Source organism: Hydra vulgaris, chromosome 02 (assembly GCF_038396675.1).
Source record: "Hydra vulgaris chromosome 02, alternate assembly HydraT2T_AEP".
Classification (NCBI taxonomy): domain Eukaryota; kingdom Metazoa; phylum Cnidaria; class Hydrozoa; order Anthoathecata; family Hydridae; genus Hydra; species Hydra vulgaris.
Genome location: NC_088921.1, coordinates 54,403,444 through 54,426,321, shown reverse-complemented (window position 1 = coordinate 54,426,321; position 22,878 = coordinate 54,403,444). Strand labels below are relative to the sequence as shown.

Genomic DNA, 22,878 nt, shown 5'->3' with positions numbered 1-22,878 from the left:
GGATAAAATAGAACATACAAGGATAAAATCTCCTTTTGATTTCAAATATAAAGCAAGAATTGTATTGTGGTAGCAGCATTCTTGTTTTAATTCTTTGTCTGATGTCCATTCATACACAGATACCTGCAAAAAAATCAAAAGTATTCACTGTAAATAATAAAAAATAAAAAGTGTTAATAAGAAAATACTCATTGTTAAAAAGTATTAGTATTTTTAAAACTTCAACTATGTTTTTTTTTGGAAACAATTTAGTAAAAAAAACTAAATTTTAATGTTAATTGAACTGTAAATATATTATAATAGATCAAAACTTGTATTTTGTTGCAAAGTAAAAATCACAAATTGTTGACAACTACTAACAGCATACTGACATAATATTACAAAAATCAGTTAATATACAAATCATAATTAAATAATAAATAAAAATTAGTTGCAGACTGTAATAAACTAAATAAACTGTATCTTTATTTAAATATAAAAAAAGATACTATAGATAAAATATAAAGTCAAATAAATAACTTATCTCATATCAAGATTGAGTGAAAAAAGAAATTCAAATTGTTTAAAAAAAACAACAACTTAAAAGTGTAATTACATTATTCAAAAATTATACTTTACTACATTATGATAACAAACACTAGTACCAAACTGTTTACTCCAGCCAATAACTTTCCATTAAAGCCCTGCAGAACATACACTGCACCATTAACTGTTTTGCTGCCAACTTGTACAAGTTTTCCTTAAAAAAAAAATTAACAAAAAAATAAATAGAATTGAAAAATATACAAAATATATATACAGGTAGAATTCCCTTAAAAACTATGCAAATTTTCAAAATGAAGTACATCCGTTACAGGTCAACTATTTGAACTTTTTTTTTGTGATTTGAAAATACCTATTATAGGTTTTTTCTTTTTTTCATATTTTGTGAGAAATAGCTGAGTGAATGTTATGATTTTTTTAAAGATTTCCTTTAAAAACTACAAGGAACATAATTGTATTTATATGGATGAAAAATAATAGCGTAGTATAATATATAAGGAGGCTTGCTAATTAAGTCCAACAAAAAATAGCATTTTAGTTAGTAAAGTCCCTTAAAAACTACAAGATTTCCATCTTAAATACTACATTACATTAGGTAAAATATGCATCTACAAGCTCACTTAGAATAGCCAGGAATTGAGAGAATGTTTATACTGATCTTCTTTAACTAAAAAATAGTAAAATGATTATAACTGTTACCTTTCTGTTCATTTTGTGCTCATAATCTCTAATCAAGTATGTATATTCTTTATTTTTAGTGTTTAAATATAATAATAGTATGGAAAAACCGCAATTTAATTTTAATATTTCTGATGGTAGAAAAAGAAGTAGAACAAAAAGTCAGAAACTCTGAAGCAACAGTTTACAGAAAGGACGTAAGAGCTAAAGAAAATTAAATATTAGAGGCAGTAGGTTGGTGCACAGAAAACAAAAAACGAGGACAGGCATTTCTACCATTAAAAACAGGAAAGTTTCCCTTAATTAAAGATCGTGGTACAATAGACAGAAAATTAGATGGCAAAGTTAAGAATGTAAAAAAGGAACATTTAAGAGCGTTACATCCAGATGATGAGAAAGAAATAGTTTGTTATATCAGAAACAAAAACAGAGCTCACCTGGGACTCTCTAAGAAAGAAGTTTCTGAAATTATTTTGGATGTGCTGAAAATCAGAGTTCATTGACTTTAAAGTTCTTAATTTTGGCGTGAAAAGCAAATCAATTCATTTGTCTCCGCCTGATACTACTGGAGTCACACAGCTACTAGACCAAGCACCAAATCAAAAGCTCCATCGATATTATAATATGTGAGATAAACTCTTTTCCTCTTTAATAAATCAGGACAATAAATAATAAAAAAATCAATAATAAGACAATAAATTGAGAAAGATTCATGAATATCCTAGGAACAATGTAGAACAATTGGGCATCCACTGCCCAATTGTTCCACATTGTTCCTAGAATAATAACAGCTGCTAAGAGAGTTGGTATAAGTAAGAATGTCTTAATGTTGATGATATGCAACAGGATAATTTTGAACAAGCAGCTCTTTTTACCAATAAAACTGATGATATTTCTCTACAATCTTCTACTCTTAAGAAAAGAAAGAAGTGTAACCTCAAAAGACGGACCCTTGGCAACAACTTCAAGATCACAATCCAAAGTCGCCCAAACAAAAGGAAGGTATGGTTCAGCTGAATATTGGAAATCAATGTATGAAATGTCATAATCATTCATTGAGGAATCATATGAGAAAAGCCTCAATTTAGCAGAAGTGCCTGGTTTACTTTCAGTAAACCGGGTTAAACCCAAGGAGGTTAATCAAACAAAAACAACAAGGGTCACTAATGTGCATGGATCTATGGAGGCTCAAGAAGTGCTTTCAAAAGTGGCTTCTTTTGAGAAGAGAAAAACAGAAAAAAAATCAAGATTCAGAGGAGAAAAAGAAACATAAGCTCCAAGAAAAAGAACTGTTTTATCGTTGCAAACTGCAATGCTCTTGTGTAGAAGAATCTTGCAAAATCTTTAAAAGAATGTTCGCAATATCATTCCATTCTTAAATCTGTATGTACTAAAATGGCTTGTCGTATTGATAACAAAAAGCTGACAATGATTCTCCCTCCATCTACAGCATCATCCTCTAATTCTTAAAAAAAAACACTCTATTTTGGTTCTGATTCAAATATTTAAAATTTTAATAACTCAGAGATGTTTTTTTAGATGAAATGTTTGTTTATTGCATGTCTCTTTCAGAATATTTTATGCTATTCATATTTATTTTTTGTCATTTTATGTTATTCAAAAAATAGTTATTGCTGTTATTGTATTAAATCTATCCTTTTCTTATTATTTTTCATATTTCCTATTATTCAAAATATACATTGTTATTTTATTAAAAGCTAGATTTCCTTTATTAAAGCTGGTGACCCCTTAAAAACTACTTCCATAGCACTGCGACAAAAATACAATATAAACATCTTTAAGTGTTTGTAAATTAGTTAATATTACATTGGTGGATTAGAACAAGTCTAACATCTAAAAATAAGATAATTGCAAACTTAAAATTAAACTATTTTATTTTATTTATTTTTTGTTATTTCACCTCCCCAAGGCCCAGAAGGCCACTACAGATAAGGAGGCTACTTAATTGTGGTTATAACCCTCTCTCAACTCTATAACTCCGAAACACGAACCTTGACGAACAAGGCCGCTGCGCGGAGAAACAAGTTGAGCGCGGTACTACCAGGGACGTGGTGGGGATCAAACTCGGAACCTCTCGCTTATGAAGCGAGCGCTCTACCACTACACCACTACCGCATTTATTAAACAGTATTAAATATTAAACAGTAGGAGGTTATAATGCATAAATTGAACCATTTTTAAAACTAAAAATTTGATTTGCATTCTCTTTTTGAGGATTTAAAAATTGTGAAAGAGGTAAATTTTTAATTAACTTGTCATTTAGGATGTTTAGAGATACTGATTCAATCATTGTTTAATAATTTCATTGACATTAGTGGAACCCAGAGCTGAAAGTTTCTACTTGTAGTGTTTAAGGGGGGAAGGGGTTTTTAAGGGAATTCTACCTGTATATATAAAAAACAAAACAAAAAAAAAACAAAAAAAAAACATATATAATTAAATTAATTTTGTTTAAAATAAAATTCTAACTCAAATAAAAAAAAAGAGATATACTTATACATGAAAGCATTTCACTTTTTACCTTCAAAAAGCTGAAATAATATAATTTTGCCTTCTTTTGGTTCAGATTCCTCAGGATAAACCATTGAAGTGCCGACACAATAATAAGTATTTGGATCATTAGAAAATGAGCAAGAAGTCAATGAAGTTGCCCATTCATTTTCAAGAAACTGATGTGAATGTGTAACTAAAAAAATTTTTTATAAATTTAAGAAGACATTGAAATTAAACAAATGATTTTATAACTTTAAGAAGACATTGAAATTAAACAAATGATTTTATTTTGAAAAGGTTTCAGTGCAAAAGTTTAGAAACAGTATTGTAACTCACAATTATATCCAGTATTAGTAAACAAAAGTAAAATTAAAGGCCAAATTTCTTGTCAAAATTATTATTTCTTTTTGCAAACTAATTAAACAATGAATGAATAATATTTGTCTACTGTAAAAAAAAACATGCATTCAATTCCTTTAAAAAAACACAAGAACAGAGAATTGCTCTATTTTTGCTCCACAAGCCTACCTAACAGAGAGCGAGGAGAAATGAACACAAGCTATGGTCAGAGACAAGATACAAATCAAGGAATGAAGGTACTTGACTCATTCATAAACAGAGCATGGCAACCAAAGCAATGACAAATGCAGTTGTTTCAGTCCTGCAAATAAACCTAAAGGCATGTTTTAGGGCACCTTATGTGGCCTTGACAATGCACACAAAAAGCATTAACAGAGACACCATCCATGCGCAGCATAGCACTGTTAATACTCTGATATTTTACAGCTGTTGATGGGATCAGCCTCTCTGAGAGCTACCACAGAGTTCAGGAAACCTTACTTCCAGCCGGCCTTAGAACCATTAAACTGAGTTTTAGAGCTGTACCCTCATTAGCAAAATAACAGGAAGAGTTGCATAGCCACTATCAAGAAAGCACAAGAAAAAATCTATGAGTAGAATCAAGAAGGTCCAGCATTCACAGTAACACAAGTTTACATCTACACTAGCCTAATAGATAAAGAAGTGGTTTGAGGCTGGTCAACAAAATAATTCTCTTTACCCCTAAAGTCTTTTCCTAAGAGGACAGTAACTGAATGCAGTTGAAATCTGCCCAAGATAAGTATTTTTATTGAGACACCATTTCTAGCTTTTACTCAACCAAGAGCCCCAACAAATAAAAAATTGAAGTCAGAGCATATTTTTAAATACTATATTTAATAATATTTATTTTATTAGATGCAGTAGTGGTGTAGTGGTAGAGTGCTCTCCTCACAAGCAAGAAATTCCAAGTTTAATTCCAACAGCGGCCTTGTTCATCAAGGATCAGGTTTCGGATTTATAGAGTTGAGAGAGGGTTATAACCACAACTAAAAGTAGCCTCCTTGATTGTAGTGGCCTTCATGGCCTAGGGGAGATAAATTAAAATTAAAAAAAAAAATTCTCCTAGTCTTTGCCTAAAAAAAGCAAATCCTACAAGACATCAAAAGGGCAGGTGGGTTACATGATACCAGTAGCAGAGTGATGGTGATGATCTTGAACCTGATCTGACCTGTAGTAGTTAAAAGAAATTATTTCTTCTAAGCAGTACTTTAAAAGATTGGTAAGAATATTTCGGAAATGCATTAGGAAAAACATTACATCTAACAGTGAGCGTAAGTATACTTTATAGTTTGAGTCACTAGTTGATAAATTGAGAAAGTAATAATTTATTAAAAAATGTTAATAAACAAATAATTTGGACTTATTTGAGCTTATGAAAAATTATTCCTTAAAAACCAAACGTAGTAAAGAACTGAGGAAACAAAACATAAGTTATATTCACATCAGCTTTAAATTTAAACAATATATTCAGCAACAATAAGAAAAAACTTCCACCAAACACAAACTCAGATGTCTACCAACTAAAATGTTCAAACAACTCTATATACATTATATATTTATATACAAAAAGGAAATATCATGATTATTTATCATATCAAGAACATTGAGCACCAGAAAAATAGTATAAAAGGAAAACAGGACAGTTTAAGTACTACTAAACATTTCAAATCATGCTACTTTCAAGGTACTTTTGACTGGTTGCATCCCAAAACCATATCCCCAAACCAGAGTATCATTTTTAAAAAACTCTAGAATCACATAAAATAAGCAGAGCTAAAGTTTGACCAAATCTAAGAAGTGGTGAAAAATTTTGTTAATGGATGATGGTGATAATAAGGTAATGGATGACAGTGATAAAATTTAATGGATGATGGTGATGAAAAGTTAATGGATGACAGTGATAAAAAGTTAATGGATGACGGTGATAAAAAGTTAATGGATGACAGTGATAAAAAGTTAATGGATGACAGTGATAAAAAGTTAATGGATGACGATGATAAAAAGTTAATGGATGACGGTGATAAAAAGTTAATGGATGACAGTGATAATAAGTTAATGGATGACAGTGATGATGAGACAACAAAGCCTTTTTATTAGTTGACATCAACATTAAAAATTTTTTTTTTTGTATTTTACTATGCCCTTTTTAATATCTTTATTTTAATGATTTTCTTTGTAACAATTTTTATTTATTATACCTGATGACGCCGATTGCAACAGATCAACGAAATATCAAAATAAAAATAAAACAATTATATATATATTCTCAAAAAAGTTTATATACAGCTGTATTTATTGAATTCTAAATATTATATTTTACAAAAAAATGACTTTGAAAAATAATATATATATATATATATATATATATATATATATATATATAATTAATAAATACCTTCAAAGGTATGTTGATTAAATACTAAAAATGAAGAAACTTCAACTTCCATGCCTATCGCACCTTCTTCAAAGTCTTTTTGAGATCCTGTAAGATTACCTTGACTACTGTCACCAGAACTATATGTTATACAAGACGCAGTAATACTAGCTGAAGGACGTTGGGCTATATTTTTACCACTATAAAGATCCTGAACTTCTGTACGCGAAGAGATTACACCAAATGTTTGTGTTGATTCTTGATAAACTATTCGCCTAAAGTATTAAATTGAAAGTATAGATATAAAACAATAGAAAAAATAAATAAATGCAAAACTATATCTGTATACTTTTACATTCCTTTATAGAGTAAAATATAATTTTAAAATAATATAAAAATATAATACAAAAAGTATTTTATAATAGTAGTAGAAAGATTATAAAACTATAAAATATATTGTAAATAGAATTAAAAATAAAATTTATTATGACTATTATTAAGTCTTGCTACATTGAGAAAATATAATAAACCTAGGTGACTCGTAGAGTGGTACAGATCTTATATGTAACTTTTGTTGAATCTCGTCAATTGAGCCAATGGTAAGACAGTTCTTATCAGCAATTGCTAAACTTCAAAAAATAAATAAAATTTATAACAAATTGAGTAAAAATAAAAAATAAACTATAAAACTTGAGTAAATGCTATAAGATTGCTTCATACTTTAAATTAATGAGTTTAATACGCAGTTTTTTTTTGTTTAACTAGCAATTTTGATAAATGCTATAAATATGCTTCATTCTTTTAATGACTTAAATACAAAATTTTAATATAAAATGATGTTTCAAACCTTTGCCCCACTTTCTTGGCTAAATCAAATTAACTGTACACTAATAACGTTGGGTGAGGGTTTTTTATTTTTAAACACTATTTAGCAAATCTTTGATTATTCTAATGAAATATACTAGGAAAAAGTATTTAATTGATTTTAATTTCAATTTGATAGCTGACAGAGAATTTTCTTCATTAAATTAAACCTCGTATAAGTATAAAAATTGAAAGTAAAAGAAAATACAATTTTTTTTTACAACAGTTTGAGACTGTAAAAAAAAAAAAAAATACAAAACTATTCTGAGGCAAAATTCACCACCAGAATAAATATACCTTTTGACATTACAAATGCCAAATAGAATGGGTATATCATAATACATGAAAATTACAAGTTTTTAATAGACCAGTGTGCTCTATAACAAATATTAATGAAATTAGAGGACATGAAGAAAGTTGTTGCCACAAAATGTCATCAGCATCAGCAATTGATTAATCTGCAGATTTTTTTTCAATTCCTCAACTTAAACATATTCTGTCCAAAACGTTTACAGCATTCTTTTTATGCTCCTGGTTAACTATCTATCACTTGTATCCAAGTGTTGCAGTAAAGTGCATGTAAGAAATTAGTTGACAATAAATCGTGACTGTTACTGAAATTGTGACAAACTAAAGAGCTTAAAAAGATAATCCTTTGGAAACTTAACCATAAATGTTACATAAAAATTGTATAGTTCTTATTTCATTGAACCAAATGAGCCTCCTTAAATGATAAAATCGATGATAAAAAAATCCCTCTTTAGGCTTTAATATACTTAAGAGATAGTGGAATAAGATTTCGGTAAATACGCTTTGAACGTGCAAGCTCAAACTTTTTAGAAAAACATAAAAAAAACTGAAAAAAAATTTAATTATCTTACAATTATAGACACTGTTGACCTAATTTATAATCCTCAATTAATTATAGTTCTGGTGCCTATGGCTATTTTAAATTGCTAAATGCATTGATGTGGTAACCCTACTTCGCAAATGTACATTTAACCTTGCTTGATGTGTTTTAATAATACACTTTTTTCAAAATTTAAAAATGTCAAAAATAAACCATTAACTCTGATGTATGTATGCACACAGCATCCTTACTTATAAGCCAGTTGATGCAAACAAACTTTGTTATACCTATCTTAAAAATAATTTAATATATATATATATATATATATATATATATATATATATATATATATATATATATATATATATATACATATGTAAATTATTTTAGTGTATTTTACAAATAGTGCTCAATGTTCTTAAAGAACAGAGCAATAATAAATTAGTAAAAAACTCTTCCTGATGATCCAGCAATGGTGAAACTTAAAGTTGAAGAAAAAAGTTAGATAAGTGTTTTTTACTAATTTATATATATATATATATATATATATATATATATATATATATATATGCATATGCCTGTGTATGTATATATATAGACACACGCACAATAACATACCTATTGGGATAAGCTTTAGATAAGTGTTTTTTACTAATTTATATATATATATATATATATATATATATATATATATATATATATATATATATATGCATGTGTATGTATATATATATATATAGACACACGCACAATAACTTACCTATTGGGATAAGCTTGAGTGTTCAGTGGACTCATATAACACACTTCCTAAAACGAAACATACAAATAAGTAAAAACTATTTATTATTGCTAAACAACTAGGGATGTGTACAGAGTTTATTTAAGAACAGGAACTCTAATTTCCTAAAAATGAATATATACCAGTTATAGATTATTATTAGATTATTAGATAATTTTTCAACAAGTTATTTTACAAAAAAGACTTGTGAAGAAATGGTATCAGCATTTCTGCGCAGAACCTAAAGTTGTTTATGAACATGGTACATTAGAAAAAACTAAGTGTTCAAAAGAATGGAAACCATAATGTTCATGTTGTCACATTTTGAATAACACTAAGGCTGTGATGTTTTACCTCATAATGTGACGATGATATTGCTCTCTAAAATTTCTCAATCCTGGAGCATCAATGTTCTGCTCTAGCAAAGAGTTCCAGTGTTTAACTAAACAATTGGTGAAGAAATTTTGCCTCTGTTCTCAATGCTTTACCAGTTGAAATTTTGTTTTCATAGCATGACCACAAATACCACTACCAGGTCCATTGCAAAGAAAGGATGGAAGCAAATTTGGTGGGTTGATACCAGTTAATAACATCATATCACTTCTGATCCTTCTCTCAGTCAGAGTGGTAAGTCCTAGTGCTATGTGTCTATCTTTGTATGGCAGTTTAATATTCAAAAAATTACTTTTATAGTTTTTTGTTGAATGTTTTTTAAAATCTGTCTCTTGCATGTTTACAATCAACTTGAATAACTTTACAAGTTAGAAATTCATTAAGTGTTTAACTTTAGTTCCAAAAAATGCGCCTGTTACTATTTTGTATAAGACAAGAAAGCTAAAAGATAAATTAAATGGTATGTGTCTTTAAACATAATATTTACAAGCCATAATCAGATTCCTTTTTCTTTTGTCGTCTAAAATAATTTTCATGCTTTAAAATCAACTTTTTAAAAGGGTACATTTTTACGTGATATGGAGATTCGATTAAAAACCAAGCTTTAATTAGTCTAATGGCAAATACTTTTATTAGGAGAACCTTATCTTTAAGTAACAATTTTTTTTTAGTAATTCATAAATAATAAAAAACTTTTTTTTCTTTGTTTAAATATAGATTCAATAATAAAACTACTTAAAAGTAAATTTTGAAAATATTTTGACCACAAAAAGGTCAGATAACAAACTTGAGATTTCAACTTGTTTTAATTCCATGTTTACGTAGCAGTTAAATAATATGGTGGTCAGCAAATAAACAATAATTGAACTAAAAAATTAATAGTTTTAATGTTAAAATGTTTTAATTAAACAAATTATTCAATTTCATGAGCAATAATTTTTTAATACTTAAAAATCAGCATGGTTTCTTTTAATTAAATAATTTCAACATCACAAATTCCCATCTGGCTGTTGCTTAATTCTCTTGATATTATTACCATTGTTAATAGCATGTGATGTAATAATAAATATTTTTTGAAATTATTTTAAGATTAACGTTAAATAACATTTGCATGTTATTATGCAAAATGCTAATATTCTAGGGGTCAAAGTTTAACACATTAAATCAGATTATTAAAAAAATTATAGTAGAATAACTTTTTTTCTTCCTAAAAGGACATAAAAAAAGGCTCATACAAGATTCTTACAAAGCCTATGGGGCCAGTACGCAACTGTGTGCAACTGTGAAAAATAAATAACTATACAAACTTAATTAAGCAATTTTAAGAGTGCAGTGGCCAATTAAAATTTTCACAATTTAATTTTGAAAAAAGTCAACTTTAATCAAGACAAAGAATAAAATAAAAATAATAATAAAAAGTAACAAAATTTGTAATGTCTTAAGAAGTATCTGTTTATTGAAATTATTTATTTCTTTTATAGCTATTATATATAACCAAATTTAAATTTAAAAAAGTAATTACTAAATTTAAATGGATTAAATCATATCAAATTGGTAAAATAAAAATATAGACATAAATAGATAATTAAAATACAAAACAATTATGTACCATAACAACCTAGTATTGAAAAAATTTGTTAAAATACTAAAGATGTTAAAACACCAGATAAGTCACTAATAATCATATAACAATGCATTAAAAAATTTGTTGAGGATTATAAATAAAAATACCTTTAAATTTACATTGGAAAATACAAGCTTGTTATTACTAGAGTAAATTACAGTTGGTCGGTCAGAACAAGCAAATACATGTGTGGAGGATCCAGATTTAAATGATTGAATAACAGTTGGTTTTGTGCCAAGAGACACCTTCTTTTGGTCAGAAAGAACACCTAAGACAGTAAATTGAACAAAAAAATCAAATATTTTTGTGGAAATATTGATATTAAAAAACTTTTTGTATAAAAATTATACCATTCAAACGGTTTAACAGAAAATAAAACAATGATCCGTCTCCAAGTGCACATAGTAAGTATTCTTTATCTTCAAATGTAATCATAAGGATGGATCGAGGAATCATTTCTAATTAAAAGATTAAACAGATATTAAACAGAAAACAAACAAAACAAAACAAAAAACAGAACGAAAACATTTATTTTTTTACTTAATTTTTGTTGCACTTTTTAGGCAATTTTAAATCTTTGCGCTGTGAAGTTTCCAGTTTTTTCCACACACACAAAAAAAATACATATATAACAAATATAGGTAGCTAAAGTGTACAAGAAATTTAAAAGCAAACAAATTTTTCTACAAAAGATTTTATTCTATTTCATTGTTTTATTTTTAAATAACTTATTTTTAAGGTTGTGAAATTAAATACAACAATAAATAAAATACAATATTCTTGTTGATGGTAAATATATTTTGTCTGAAGTCACAGTCAAAGTAATTTACATCTAATTACGATTATTAATTGACAATTCTTAGTTGGAAAAAGTTATGATAAATAGTTTTAAAAACTTATATAAAATATTTCACTCCAGATCTGTAAACAAAACCAACATGTTATGCATTTTGACTATTTAACAAATTATTAAATAGGAAATTTGATAATTTTATTTAACAAAAGAATTATTGATTCAATCAACACTTTTGCCATTAGCAGGGGGTATTCTAGGAAAATAATTTGGGCATCGACATCCCCCGAGCATGCAGCTGCCATAACGAAATTTGGCGGAAACATTGCTGTATGTAGGCATTTTTTTTGCAAAAAATAAACAAAAAAATATTCACTGTATATATAATAAAAAGCATGTTAATTTCCTCAATTTCTGAATTTGGGTAGCACCCTAATGTTGCCTAAATACAATCAACGCTATTGAAAAGGGTCTAGAGAAGATATCTAATGGCACACACAGAAGGCTAAAGAAAAAACTATTATTTAATAGTTGCTACTGCTTAAACTATTGTTTGGGTAAAACAATGCCATCATAATAAGGACACAATTTTTACAATATAAATTAATTTATTTAAGAAAAACTATGAATAAAAAAAGCCTTTGTTCGCAATGTAATATTATTTTAAGTATTTGGTTTTTTATATTTGCATTTACCTTTAAAAAATTTAGAGTTTTGAAATTTAAAACCAAGCCCTAAAAAACTATTAAAGTTACATTTCATTTTTAATTTGTGAATAATTTGTTATTACAACATTAAAGTAGTCAAAAAAAGTAAAATGTGAAAAAAAAATCATAGCATACATAAAATAGAGGAATCAGTAAGAGCGTTGCATTAATACAAAACTATCAAGGATATAATATCAAAAATGGCATGACAGAATTTATCAAAAATCTTACACACATTAAGAGCAATATTCCTTGCCTAATTGCATCAATCAGAGCCGTTCTATTATTACGGTTCACAAGTAAGCAGTAGAACATAAGGTTTGAAATTCATATTGATTGCCAAAGAGTAAGCTGTTGGACTCAAAATGAGATATTAGAATTTTATTAATTAAAAACCTTGTTAATAATAGTAAGGAAACTAATGGGACAATAGTTAGAGGAACTTTGAAAGAAGCAAAATTTTAGGAATAAAAAGTGACTTCTAAGAACACATACATACTAAAAAGATATATTGAAACAGCATTGTGTTAATTATATTTATACATCTCAAAAACTGAGTTTTAGAGCTAAATCCTCATGAGAGAACAGAAAGATTTGCATAACCATTACCAAATATAAATCAAATATAAACAGCACATGATACCCTAAGAAATAAGCTATGAAGTTGTCAAATTTGTAAGAAAGAGCTCTTTATGTGGCCTAAATAATACACACCAAAAACACTTACGGAAATACCTTCCAGGCGAAACATGACACCATTACAACTTTTATATTTTTCAACTGTTAATAGAATTAGCCTCTCTGAGAGCCGCCAAAAGGTTCAAGAAACACAACTACCAACCAGCCTCAGAAATATTAAACTAATTCTTAAAACCCATAATCAAAGTCAAAAAAATCCAGCATTTATTATCCATCTTATTAAAAGAAAAAGTGGTGCAAAGCTAGTTTGCCAATGAACCTTCTATAAGGCAGTAGCCAAATACAGTTTGTCATATGCAAACTGCACTACATGATCGTATGTATATATGTGTGTGTATAATTTAGTTTATATAGTTTATTGGAAAATTCTCAGGTGATGTAAAATATATAAGCCAACATCCAAATCTTGTAAAAAAAATCTTGTCTCACCGAAAAATACAAAATCTTAAATTATAAAAAATGCAAAAAATTGCGGACCTCGATTCTATGTCTTACGGTAAGACCACAGTATCAATTTTTTTTTTTTGCCGACCTCAAAAAGATTGAGGTCAGCAAATTATTGCCGACCAAATTTTCTCTAATTTCGAGGGTTGATATATATATATATATATATACACACACACACACATATATACACATATATACATATATGTATATATTCCAGTAGAGAAGAAATGTATTCTATAAAAATTATAGAATAACTTAGTCTCATAGATGTATTAAAAAAAAAGTTATTAATAAGTATTTAAAAAAAAAAAAAAGGCTTTTTGCAAGGCTTATAAAAAAGTTTAAAAAAAAAGTTTTTTATAAGCCTTGCAAAAACTTTGATTTTTAAAATGAAAAAAAAAAAAAATCAATATTAAATTACTAAAGTTTTGCAGACTTACCTCCACTAAGTTTTTCTACATATAGTTCTTCTAGGTTAGGCAACGCAAGTATTCGTACAGAGATATCTGTCCACAGACCAACACATAGCCTGTCAGATGTGGTTTCATTTGCTATAATAAAAAAATTATGCTTTTTTTCAAAGAATAAAAATAAAAATCGTTAAGTTAAATTTTATACATTTATCAAGTACAAAATATTTTTTATAAATGATCAAAACAAAACTTTTGAAAACTATTGTATGCACAAATGTTTTTAAGATACAAAAAATTATAACCTATAATAATAAATATAACTTACAATAATAAATATAATAATTATAACCTATAACAAGAAAAATCTTATTTATACATTAATACAAACCTTAATGTAGATATGTGTTAATACAAATTATAATAAATTAAAAATAATAAAGCTATATTAAATTGCAATCTAAATGAAAATATATTTGTTATCTATTTTTTTTATTATAAAAGGGTGTGATAAAGAGGATTTTGACTTATTTTTGACCAAAATATTTACAAGAGGAAAAAAAAAAACGAAAAATTCTATTATGTTAGAAATTAAGAAACTCTGCTAATTGTGTATCTGTATAATCGTATAATTGTGTATCTGTATAATCGTATAATTGTGTATCTGTATAATCGTATAATTGTGTATCTGTATAATCGTATAATTGTGTATCTGTATAATCGTATAATTGTGTATCTGTATAATCGTATAATTGTGTATCTGTATAATCGTATAATTGTGTATCTGTATAATCGTATAATTGTGTATCTGTATAATCGTATAATTGTGTATCTGTATAATCGTATAATTGTGTATCTGTATAATCGTAGTAAATGAGATGAAAAGTTAGAAAAATTTTTGAACCTAATTTAAAAACATTCTGAAAGTTTAAGGTTTTCATATAAACAAATTAGCCACTGCAATAGGATGGAAGAGTTGATCGGAAGTTCATCCCCCCACTTTTTTTGCTAATTTTTCTGCATAATAAATAATGACTAACGACAATTAGTGAACTAAATAAGAAATCTTTGAACTAAATAAAAATAACTTTACAAATACCATCAGCTCAAAAAATACTAAACATTTTAAAATAAAATAACAGTTTTTACCAATCTTTTACTCTAAAAGAAATTTAGATAAAAACCCTAAAAGAAATTTCTACTCTAAAAGATAAAAAACATATCTTTATTTTATTAATTACATCAATAGAATCTTTCTGATCTTTGTTTCTATGATTAAAAAAATTAGAATATGGCATCTTGAAAAATCTTTTTATCTAACAGAGCCAAAGTACAATGTGAAAACAAGATGACACCTGTGATTGTAAAGATATACTAACACAAAGTCAAATGCCTCTGGCATAAAGCAAATATTCTAATTCTTTTATATGACCAATAACATCAATATTAGAAGCAGAAGCTAAAATGGCTTCATGTGGTTGAAAGTACCACTTATAGTAAAAATATACAAACAATTCACTGATGTGTTTCAAATCTGCTTGTAGACTATTGTTTACCTGCACAAATTGATAGATAAAAGCTGAAGTTTGAGGTAGTAAAGAAGTTTGAGGATAAACTGTTGCCTAAAACTTAGTATGATAAACAACTCCATTTTTTTTCTTAATTTAAAATGTGTCATAGGGATGCGTCATAGAGGATAAATACTGCATAGTTAGTTCAGCCAACTATTGTCATCACATTTTTCTCATGTTGCGTAATTTAATAACACAAGCCTGAGAGTAATCCAAAGTTCATCCTGCAGCATCTTCCAAAATCAAAAGAAACTAGGTTAATTTTATGATATTCATTATTAAAGTTTTTATTTAATAAAAGTATTTTTATTAATTAGCATTTCATGGAACATTTCAGAAGATAAGTATTTTTGTTATTATTTGTTATGATTATTATCACTTGTAATCTAACTTAATAGAGTTTTGGATTTTTTCAGTAATAGACTTCTTAAGATTCATTCTTAAGTATGAATTTTACAAGGAGTAGTGGCATTGTTATTTTAAGTTTTACAGTTTAAAAAATTGCAATTTTTTTTGTTTAAAACATTGTAATATTGTTCTGTTGACAAACTTTTGTCAACAGAACAAAATAATTTGGTTTTTTACAAACAAAAAAATTATATTTATGAGCTTATGAATCATATATAATAAATCATGAAAAATTAAAATTTTTAAAAATAATTTCAGTTTTTTTGTTATAGTTTTGTTAAATTTACCATCAAGTACAAATAGCAGTGGTAGAGTTATCTTTTATATTTTAATTAAAATATGTTTTATATTTTTATTAAAATACACAAACATGTCTTCTTTTTATTATATTTACTTTTTATTTCTTTAGTTGAATGTGGAACGTGGAATAATTTTGTTGAAGATTACTCCCTGCACCCAGGACCTGTACCAATTATGTCCTTCAACAAATAGTAGTACATGACTGTGTGGATGAGCCCTCTTTTAAATGTAGAACTTGTCATTTCAGTGCTGGGAGGCACCAAAGAAAAAAACAAAACAATAAAGCAGTGAATATCTTTAATTAATGAAAAAATTTACAAAATCAACAGAACAAAACAATTTGGTTTTTTACAAAAAAAAAATTATATTTATGAGCTTATGAACCATATATAATAAATCATGAAAAATTAAAAACAATAAAGCAGTGAATATCTTTAATTAATGAAAAAATTTACAACTTCAATATTGATTTTTTATTTGTAATTTTTTACTTTGAATAAATGTTCTGTTTTATATGCATTTATTTTTGACTTTATGTACTTAAATATTATGAACTGTTATATTATTTACATTATTACGCAAAACACTTTTAACAATTTTTCAACATAGTTATTAACTATAATTTCAAGATTTTTTATCTTTATTTTTTAAACAATTAAAAAAACATGAATCTTCAATCTTACAAATTGCTTTTGTATAAATTACATAACTTTATTAGTATGATGGTGCTGAACACCATACACACCATCACCATACACAGGATATTACTAGAACATTTTTTTGCTTATTATCATGTCTTATTTATTTTATGCTGCTGATTATGTTATTGACATAATTGACTACTGACACTGTAATGCTATTAATTTTATTAGAAAAATAAAATGATTTAAAATTATAAAATGATTTAAAAAATCAACATTGAAATTTTACAACTTAAAGATACTAAATGTTTCAAAAGTCTTTTGAATTAAATATTATTCTTTATGAAAAATGACAAGATATCATTGTTCATACAAATTATTTACTTAACTGAAATCATTAGAACTGAATTTTTAAAAACAAAAATTGCTTTTTTATTATTTTTTAAATAAATATAGTTTATAAGCGCAACTGTTTCTACTTAGTGTTTTTCAATATAATTTTTATTTGATTTATATTATAAGATTGACTTTGAATTTTTGATATACAGCAACTTTTTCTATTTATTTTTATTTCATTACAGATGTTTCTAAAAACATGTTTTTCAACTACTATGTGGATTTGATAACTTTAATACAAACAATGGTGATGTTATTAGTAATTTATTTTATTCTTTTGTGCACTTTAGAGTAATAGAAAAAAAAGTAAAAATAAAAAGGATAAAAAAATGGTTTAAAAAATGGTTTGTAGTAAAGTTATCAAATCCACATATAAACTACTACATAGTTTTTATGTGGATTTGATAACTTTAATACAAACAATGGTGATTTTATTAGTAATTTATTTTATTCTTTTGTGCACTTTAGAGTAATAGAAAAAAAAAGGATTAAAAATCTTTTTGTTACTACTGCAAAATTATTAAATAAAAATTTATTCATGGTTAAAATAGTCAAATTAAAAAAAGTTAATGATAGGCTCAATAAAGTTATAAGTCTATGAAGTCTACAGAAGTGGTTTTAGGCTTATTGAAAATAATTATTGCTGAAATGAAAGAAATAGACTCAGGCAAAACAAAATTAATTACCTATGAAATATAAGATATCCTGGGAAATTTTCTAATAAAACACAGTTTTTATCTTGCCATAATAATAAGGCAATAGTAAATAATAATAGTAAGGTAATTTTGCCCCTACTTCTACTATTTCCACAAGTTTTACAAGGTTTACTTATAAGAGTTACAAAAATCATAATGCCGATATAAATTTTAAAAATATATTTGATATCACTATATCTTTTTTTTGCTTCATTTACAGCTAATGTAGTTTAATTAATCAATCATGGACCATATTTTAAAACATATGGTCAAGTATTGATTTGGTAATCTTAGGCTAGATCAAAACCTCTAACATATTTTCAACTGTATATTTATGATCCTCATGTAGCTGCAAATTTTAGAATGCAACAACAAGGCATTCTGAAATCGAAAACTTCAGGCCTTGTTAAGAAGTGTTACGCTATGTGAATTTTATGCCAAAAATTTTTTCAATTTTTTTTAACTTTTAAAATTTCCAAATGTGTTCAAGAAAATTCTTTTTTTCAAATTTAATTTTAGCTACTTTTTTATGTTCATTTTAGATTGAACTAATTTGTTTATTTATAGTTTGGTTTTTTTAAATCAATTTATTTAACTTTTATTTATTTATTATTGTTTAGTTTCAAATCAATAAATCTTTTTTATTCTGTTATAAAAGTCCTAATATAAAAAAGTGCTTAATGCTATTAACTGTATATAAATTGTCGGATAAACCATAATCAAGACTGTAGGCAAAACTAAATTAGAGAATTTTTCTTAGTAAACTTTATGTAACAAATATGAAAAGATGACTTTTTTAGTTTTGAAATTTTTTTTAACAAAAGTTTTTTCATTATTATTAAGTTTTTAGATTGATCTTAGAATGAAAATCAATTAGAAAAGCTAGTCTATGAGCAGTAGTAAAAAAAAATCTTAATAACTTGTTTTTTTTTTTACCGTTAAGAAATTCACACTTCAATGATTACCCTTCAGTTTAAAAAAAAAAAAAAAGTATAAGTTTTTTAAAATAAGGAATTTTTTTCAAGAAACGTATTTAAATTTCATTGATAATTTTTTTAAATAAGAATATTGTTTAATTTAAAAATTTTAATAAAGACTTTAAATGATTTTTAATGTGGGTTCAAACTAAATTTAATTACAGTGCAGTACTTTAAAATGCGCAACTGACGTAATTTAACTTTAAACAATGTAAATATGGATATTGAGTAAAGTTACATTTACTTTTTATATGATATTGAGTAAAGTTACATTTAATCTCATAACAGGGATTGAAACTAGGTTTTAGTTTTACGTAGAACTAAAACCTAGTTTTAGGTTTTAGTTCTACGTTACTAAACAGTGATGTTTCTTGGCAGCGTTTAATGCCAAAGACGTTATATTATTGTATATAATAATGTCATGTAGTAATGTGTTAAAAATAGTTAATATTTTCAAAACTTTAAAAAAATTTTCAAGGTGTGGCAGTCTATACTTGGTCTACCTTATTGTGATGACTGCCCCTAATAAATTTAATAAATCTTTAATCGAAACAATTTAAAAACTCAACAAATATATAACCTTTAGGAGATATATCCAAGCAAGCTACTTCATATTCTAACACTGAATGACTAAAAAAAATATGTTTTACAAATAAAAAAATTTTATTTTGAAAAGATTGTGTAAAATAATATAACTAATAACAACAATAACAGAACAGAAATACATAAAAAATAATTTAAACTAAGACTAAAGTTGACAAGCTAAAATAAAAAGGTAGTGAATTTTTTAATGTCAAATTAAAAAAAAAAGAAAAAATATTTATATTAATCGACTTTTCGATTGCATGCTTAAAATGTCTTCTACTATATTATTATTCTATATACTGCTATATCATTATTCTATATATTATTCAGTGTATTATATTTTAAATCCATCACTCAGTTAAAAAAAAATTTTAAGAATACTACTACTAATTGGGAATTTCAAAGAAAAAGGAAAAAAAAACCTAAACAAATTAAAGTTTTAAACCCAAAGGAAGAGTTAAACCTAAAGTTACAGTAACAGAATGACAAGATTGTGTTTTGGTAGGTGGAATAAAAGATGAGTTTCTTTGAGCAGAAACCATAAGTAGTATTTGTAGAAAAATGAAAGAGCTATACAACATTGGGACAAAAAAATTAAAAAGCTATTCAAAATAATCAAGCTTTGCAGATAGGTCCAACTTCATTTACATATGTGATAGAATAGGTCTATTACATTACATATAGATAGAATAGGTCCAACTTCATTTACATATTTTATTGCAATTAGAAAGGAATGAACCAAAAATTAAAATAAACTTTTCTACATACACACAATACGAAACAAGCTTGCTGACCAGAAAACCAAGAAAACCAGAATGCCAGACTTTATGGAAAGCTTATAATATATTAATACTAAATTCTATATAATATAATTTTTAAAAACAAACGAACAAGATTTATAGTAAAAATATAGCTAGACTTTTAAAAGGTAAAAAACAAAACAAATCTCTACACAATAGAGATTTTTCATATTTTAATTCACAAAAAAAATTTATATATAAATATGTTTACAAGAATATTTAAAAATGTATTAAACAACAATGTTTGAAAATAAAAAAAAATAAGAAAATACTGTAAAACTTTCAATGGTTCTAGTGTTGAAAGCATATTACTATAAAGTAGGTAAATAGCAAAAATATCAAATTAAAAGTTTTTTTTTTTAATTTTAAATATTTTTAAAAGATTTTTTAAATTTTATAAAACTATTTCAGAGTAAATTTTTACATCAATAAAGTTTTATCAGTCTTTCTTTATTATTACACACAATCATCAAAAATATGAGAAATGCATCTAAACAAATTTATTTAAAAAAAGGCCTTATACATATAAACTGTGAAGTTTGTACAAGTCATAGGTCATATCATACATCATTTATAGATCGAATTGAGATTGTTTAAAATAACTACTCCATTTTATTCCTAAGAGTTTTAGTACATGACGTCATGTACTAAAAAGCTTAGGAATAAAACGCGCTTGAACAAATTATCAAGTCTATAGATTGCAGCATATATTGTGCTGACTTTTTGGCTTACAACAAGCTTTGATTAAATTAAAAGTTAGTTTTTCTTGGTATGCATTTATTATTTTGTTCTCATCCCAAACATTTTTTTAATCATTCTTTTTAATATGAACACAACATGTCTCAGAGGTTTGGGATCCTTTTAAGGATTTAAATTAGAAGATATATATTTTTGACAGAAATCAAAATTTTATTTGTGTTGTAACTTTTGATATTTTTTGGTAAGTGAATTTTTTTTATGAGTATAATTCTTGATGCATTTATTAATTATATAATTAAAATTTTTTTTGTTATATAGTTATACAGAGGTTATATTGGGGTTATTGAATATATATTAAACACTATAAATAATAAAATATATTAACTAAAATATCTTTTTGTGCTGTGATTTTCATTGACTTGAAGCGCTGAGTATTGGTTTAATAAAAAACTCTGAGAAATAAAAATTTTGATCTTTTTCATTGTGTTTATCAACTAAATATAGCTTTGTGTAATATATGAACGATTCCTTTACTGTTTTAATTATTTGATGACTAAGTTACAAAAAAATATTTTTTAAGTTGTATTTCTGAAAAACTTTTATATTGAAAAAAATATAAAATTTTAACAAAATATCTGGAATTCTAGATATACCCAATAATCTCTAACACAAAAACTTTTACCAGATTGCTTTTACAGATAGCAAAAATTTCTGAAAAGACTATTAAAGTTAATTTTTCAAGAGTTTTAATTTACTGTTATCATGATTCTATTAATTTACTGTTATTATGATTCTTGGTAATGTTTGGGGAAGAGTCAGAATAATGGAAAATTAGAACCTTTGAAAAAAGTCAAAATGTACTTAATAGATGAAACAATAAAATAGATAAAAAAAATACCTTATTTGTCTTATATTGGAATCTTCAACTTCTAGATAAATTAATTCTTTGCCAAGACTTACAACTATTTGAAAACTGTTGCTAACGGCTACACTAATATGCTTATTGTCAGGTGGCAACCAGTTACTAAAAATAAAATGTTTCTAAAATTATTGAAAAGATATTTATTTTGGACTCTTGTTTAATGGCATTCACATCTAAAAGGCAAGAGGGCCACTACAGTTATGCAGGTTAAAAGGCAAGAGGGGCACTACAGTTATGCAGCATGCAGGTTAATCACCTCTTTTTTTTAAATGTTGATGAATCTCTACCTCAACCCTATATATTCAAAACAAAGAAGACTACTGCATTTCAACATTTAACATAAAAATTTTTTGATAATCAGGTCACCAACAAAAGTAAAAATGCTTTTGCGTTTTATTAACTTAGGTTAAAAAAGTGTACAAGTGTTTATAAATTTTTAAAACTACCTGCTGGTTCTATGTAAATTTCATTAACAGTTATGTTTTTAGAGTTTTGGTAATATCAAATACAGTGTTTTAAAGCTTAATGATGTATGCATTATATGTTTACTTATTACTCATTATATATTCAGAACAAGATATCATATTTGAAAAAGGTGCTACTTACAATAAAAGTTTACGAGTTGAACAGCTTATAAGCAATATTGATTCCTCTGTAACCTAAAAAATAAAAGTAAAAATTTCTTAGTTTTAAATCACAAAAGTGAAATTTTTTTTTACATAAAACAAATTTGGAAGCAAAAACTACTGTCAAATAACTGTCAAAAAAAATTTTATTTGTATAAAATAATTCTTTTTTAAAAGAAAAAAAAACTTATTTAAAAACCCTT

At 26.0% G+C, this 22,878-nt stretch overlaps 1 protein-coding gene across 1 annotated transcript in view; it reads right to left on the bottom strand.

Annotated features, from left to right (window-relative positions):
- LOC100203542 (DNA damage-binding protein 1) overlaps nt 1-22,878 on the bottom strand; it is a 52,185-nt gene that overhangs the window by 5,736 nt on the left and 23,571 nt on the right. The window contains exons 13-24 of the mRNA XM_065791394.1: nt 22,656-22,708; nt 22,026-22,151; nt 19,624-19,673; nt 14,086-14,196; nt 11,350-11,457; nt 11,107-11,267; nt 8,965-9,011; nt 7,021-7,119; nt 6,512-6,765; nt 3,764-3,928; nt 645-739; nt 19-123 (exon numbers count right to left, since the gene is read on the bottom strand). Coding sequence (XP_065647466.1) covers nt 19-123; nt 645-739; nt 3,764-3,928; nt 6,512-6,765; nt 7,021-7,119; nt 8,965-9,011; nt 11,107-11,267; nt 11,350-11,457; nt 14,086-14,196; nt 19,624-19,673; nt 22,026-22,151; nt 22,656-22,708 — 1,374 coding nt within the window. The remainder of the gene's footprint in view (nt 1-18; nt 124-644; nt 740-3,763; nt 3,929-6,511; nt 6,766-7,020; nt 7,120-8,964; nt 9,012-11,106; nt 11,268-11,349; nt 11,458-14,085; nt 14,197-19,623; nt 19,674-22,025; nt 22,152-22,655; nt 22,709-22,878) is intronic.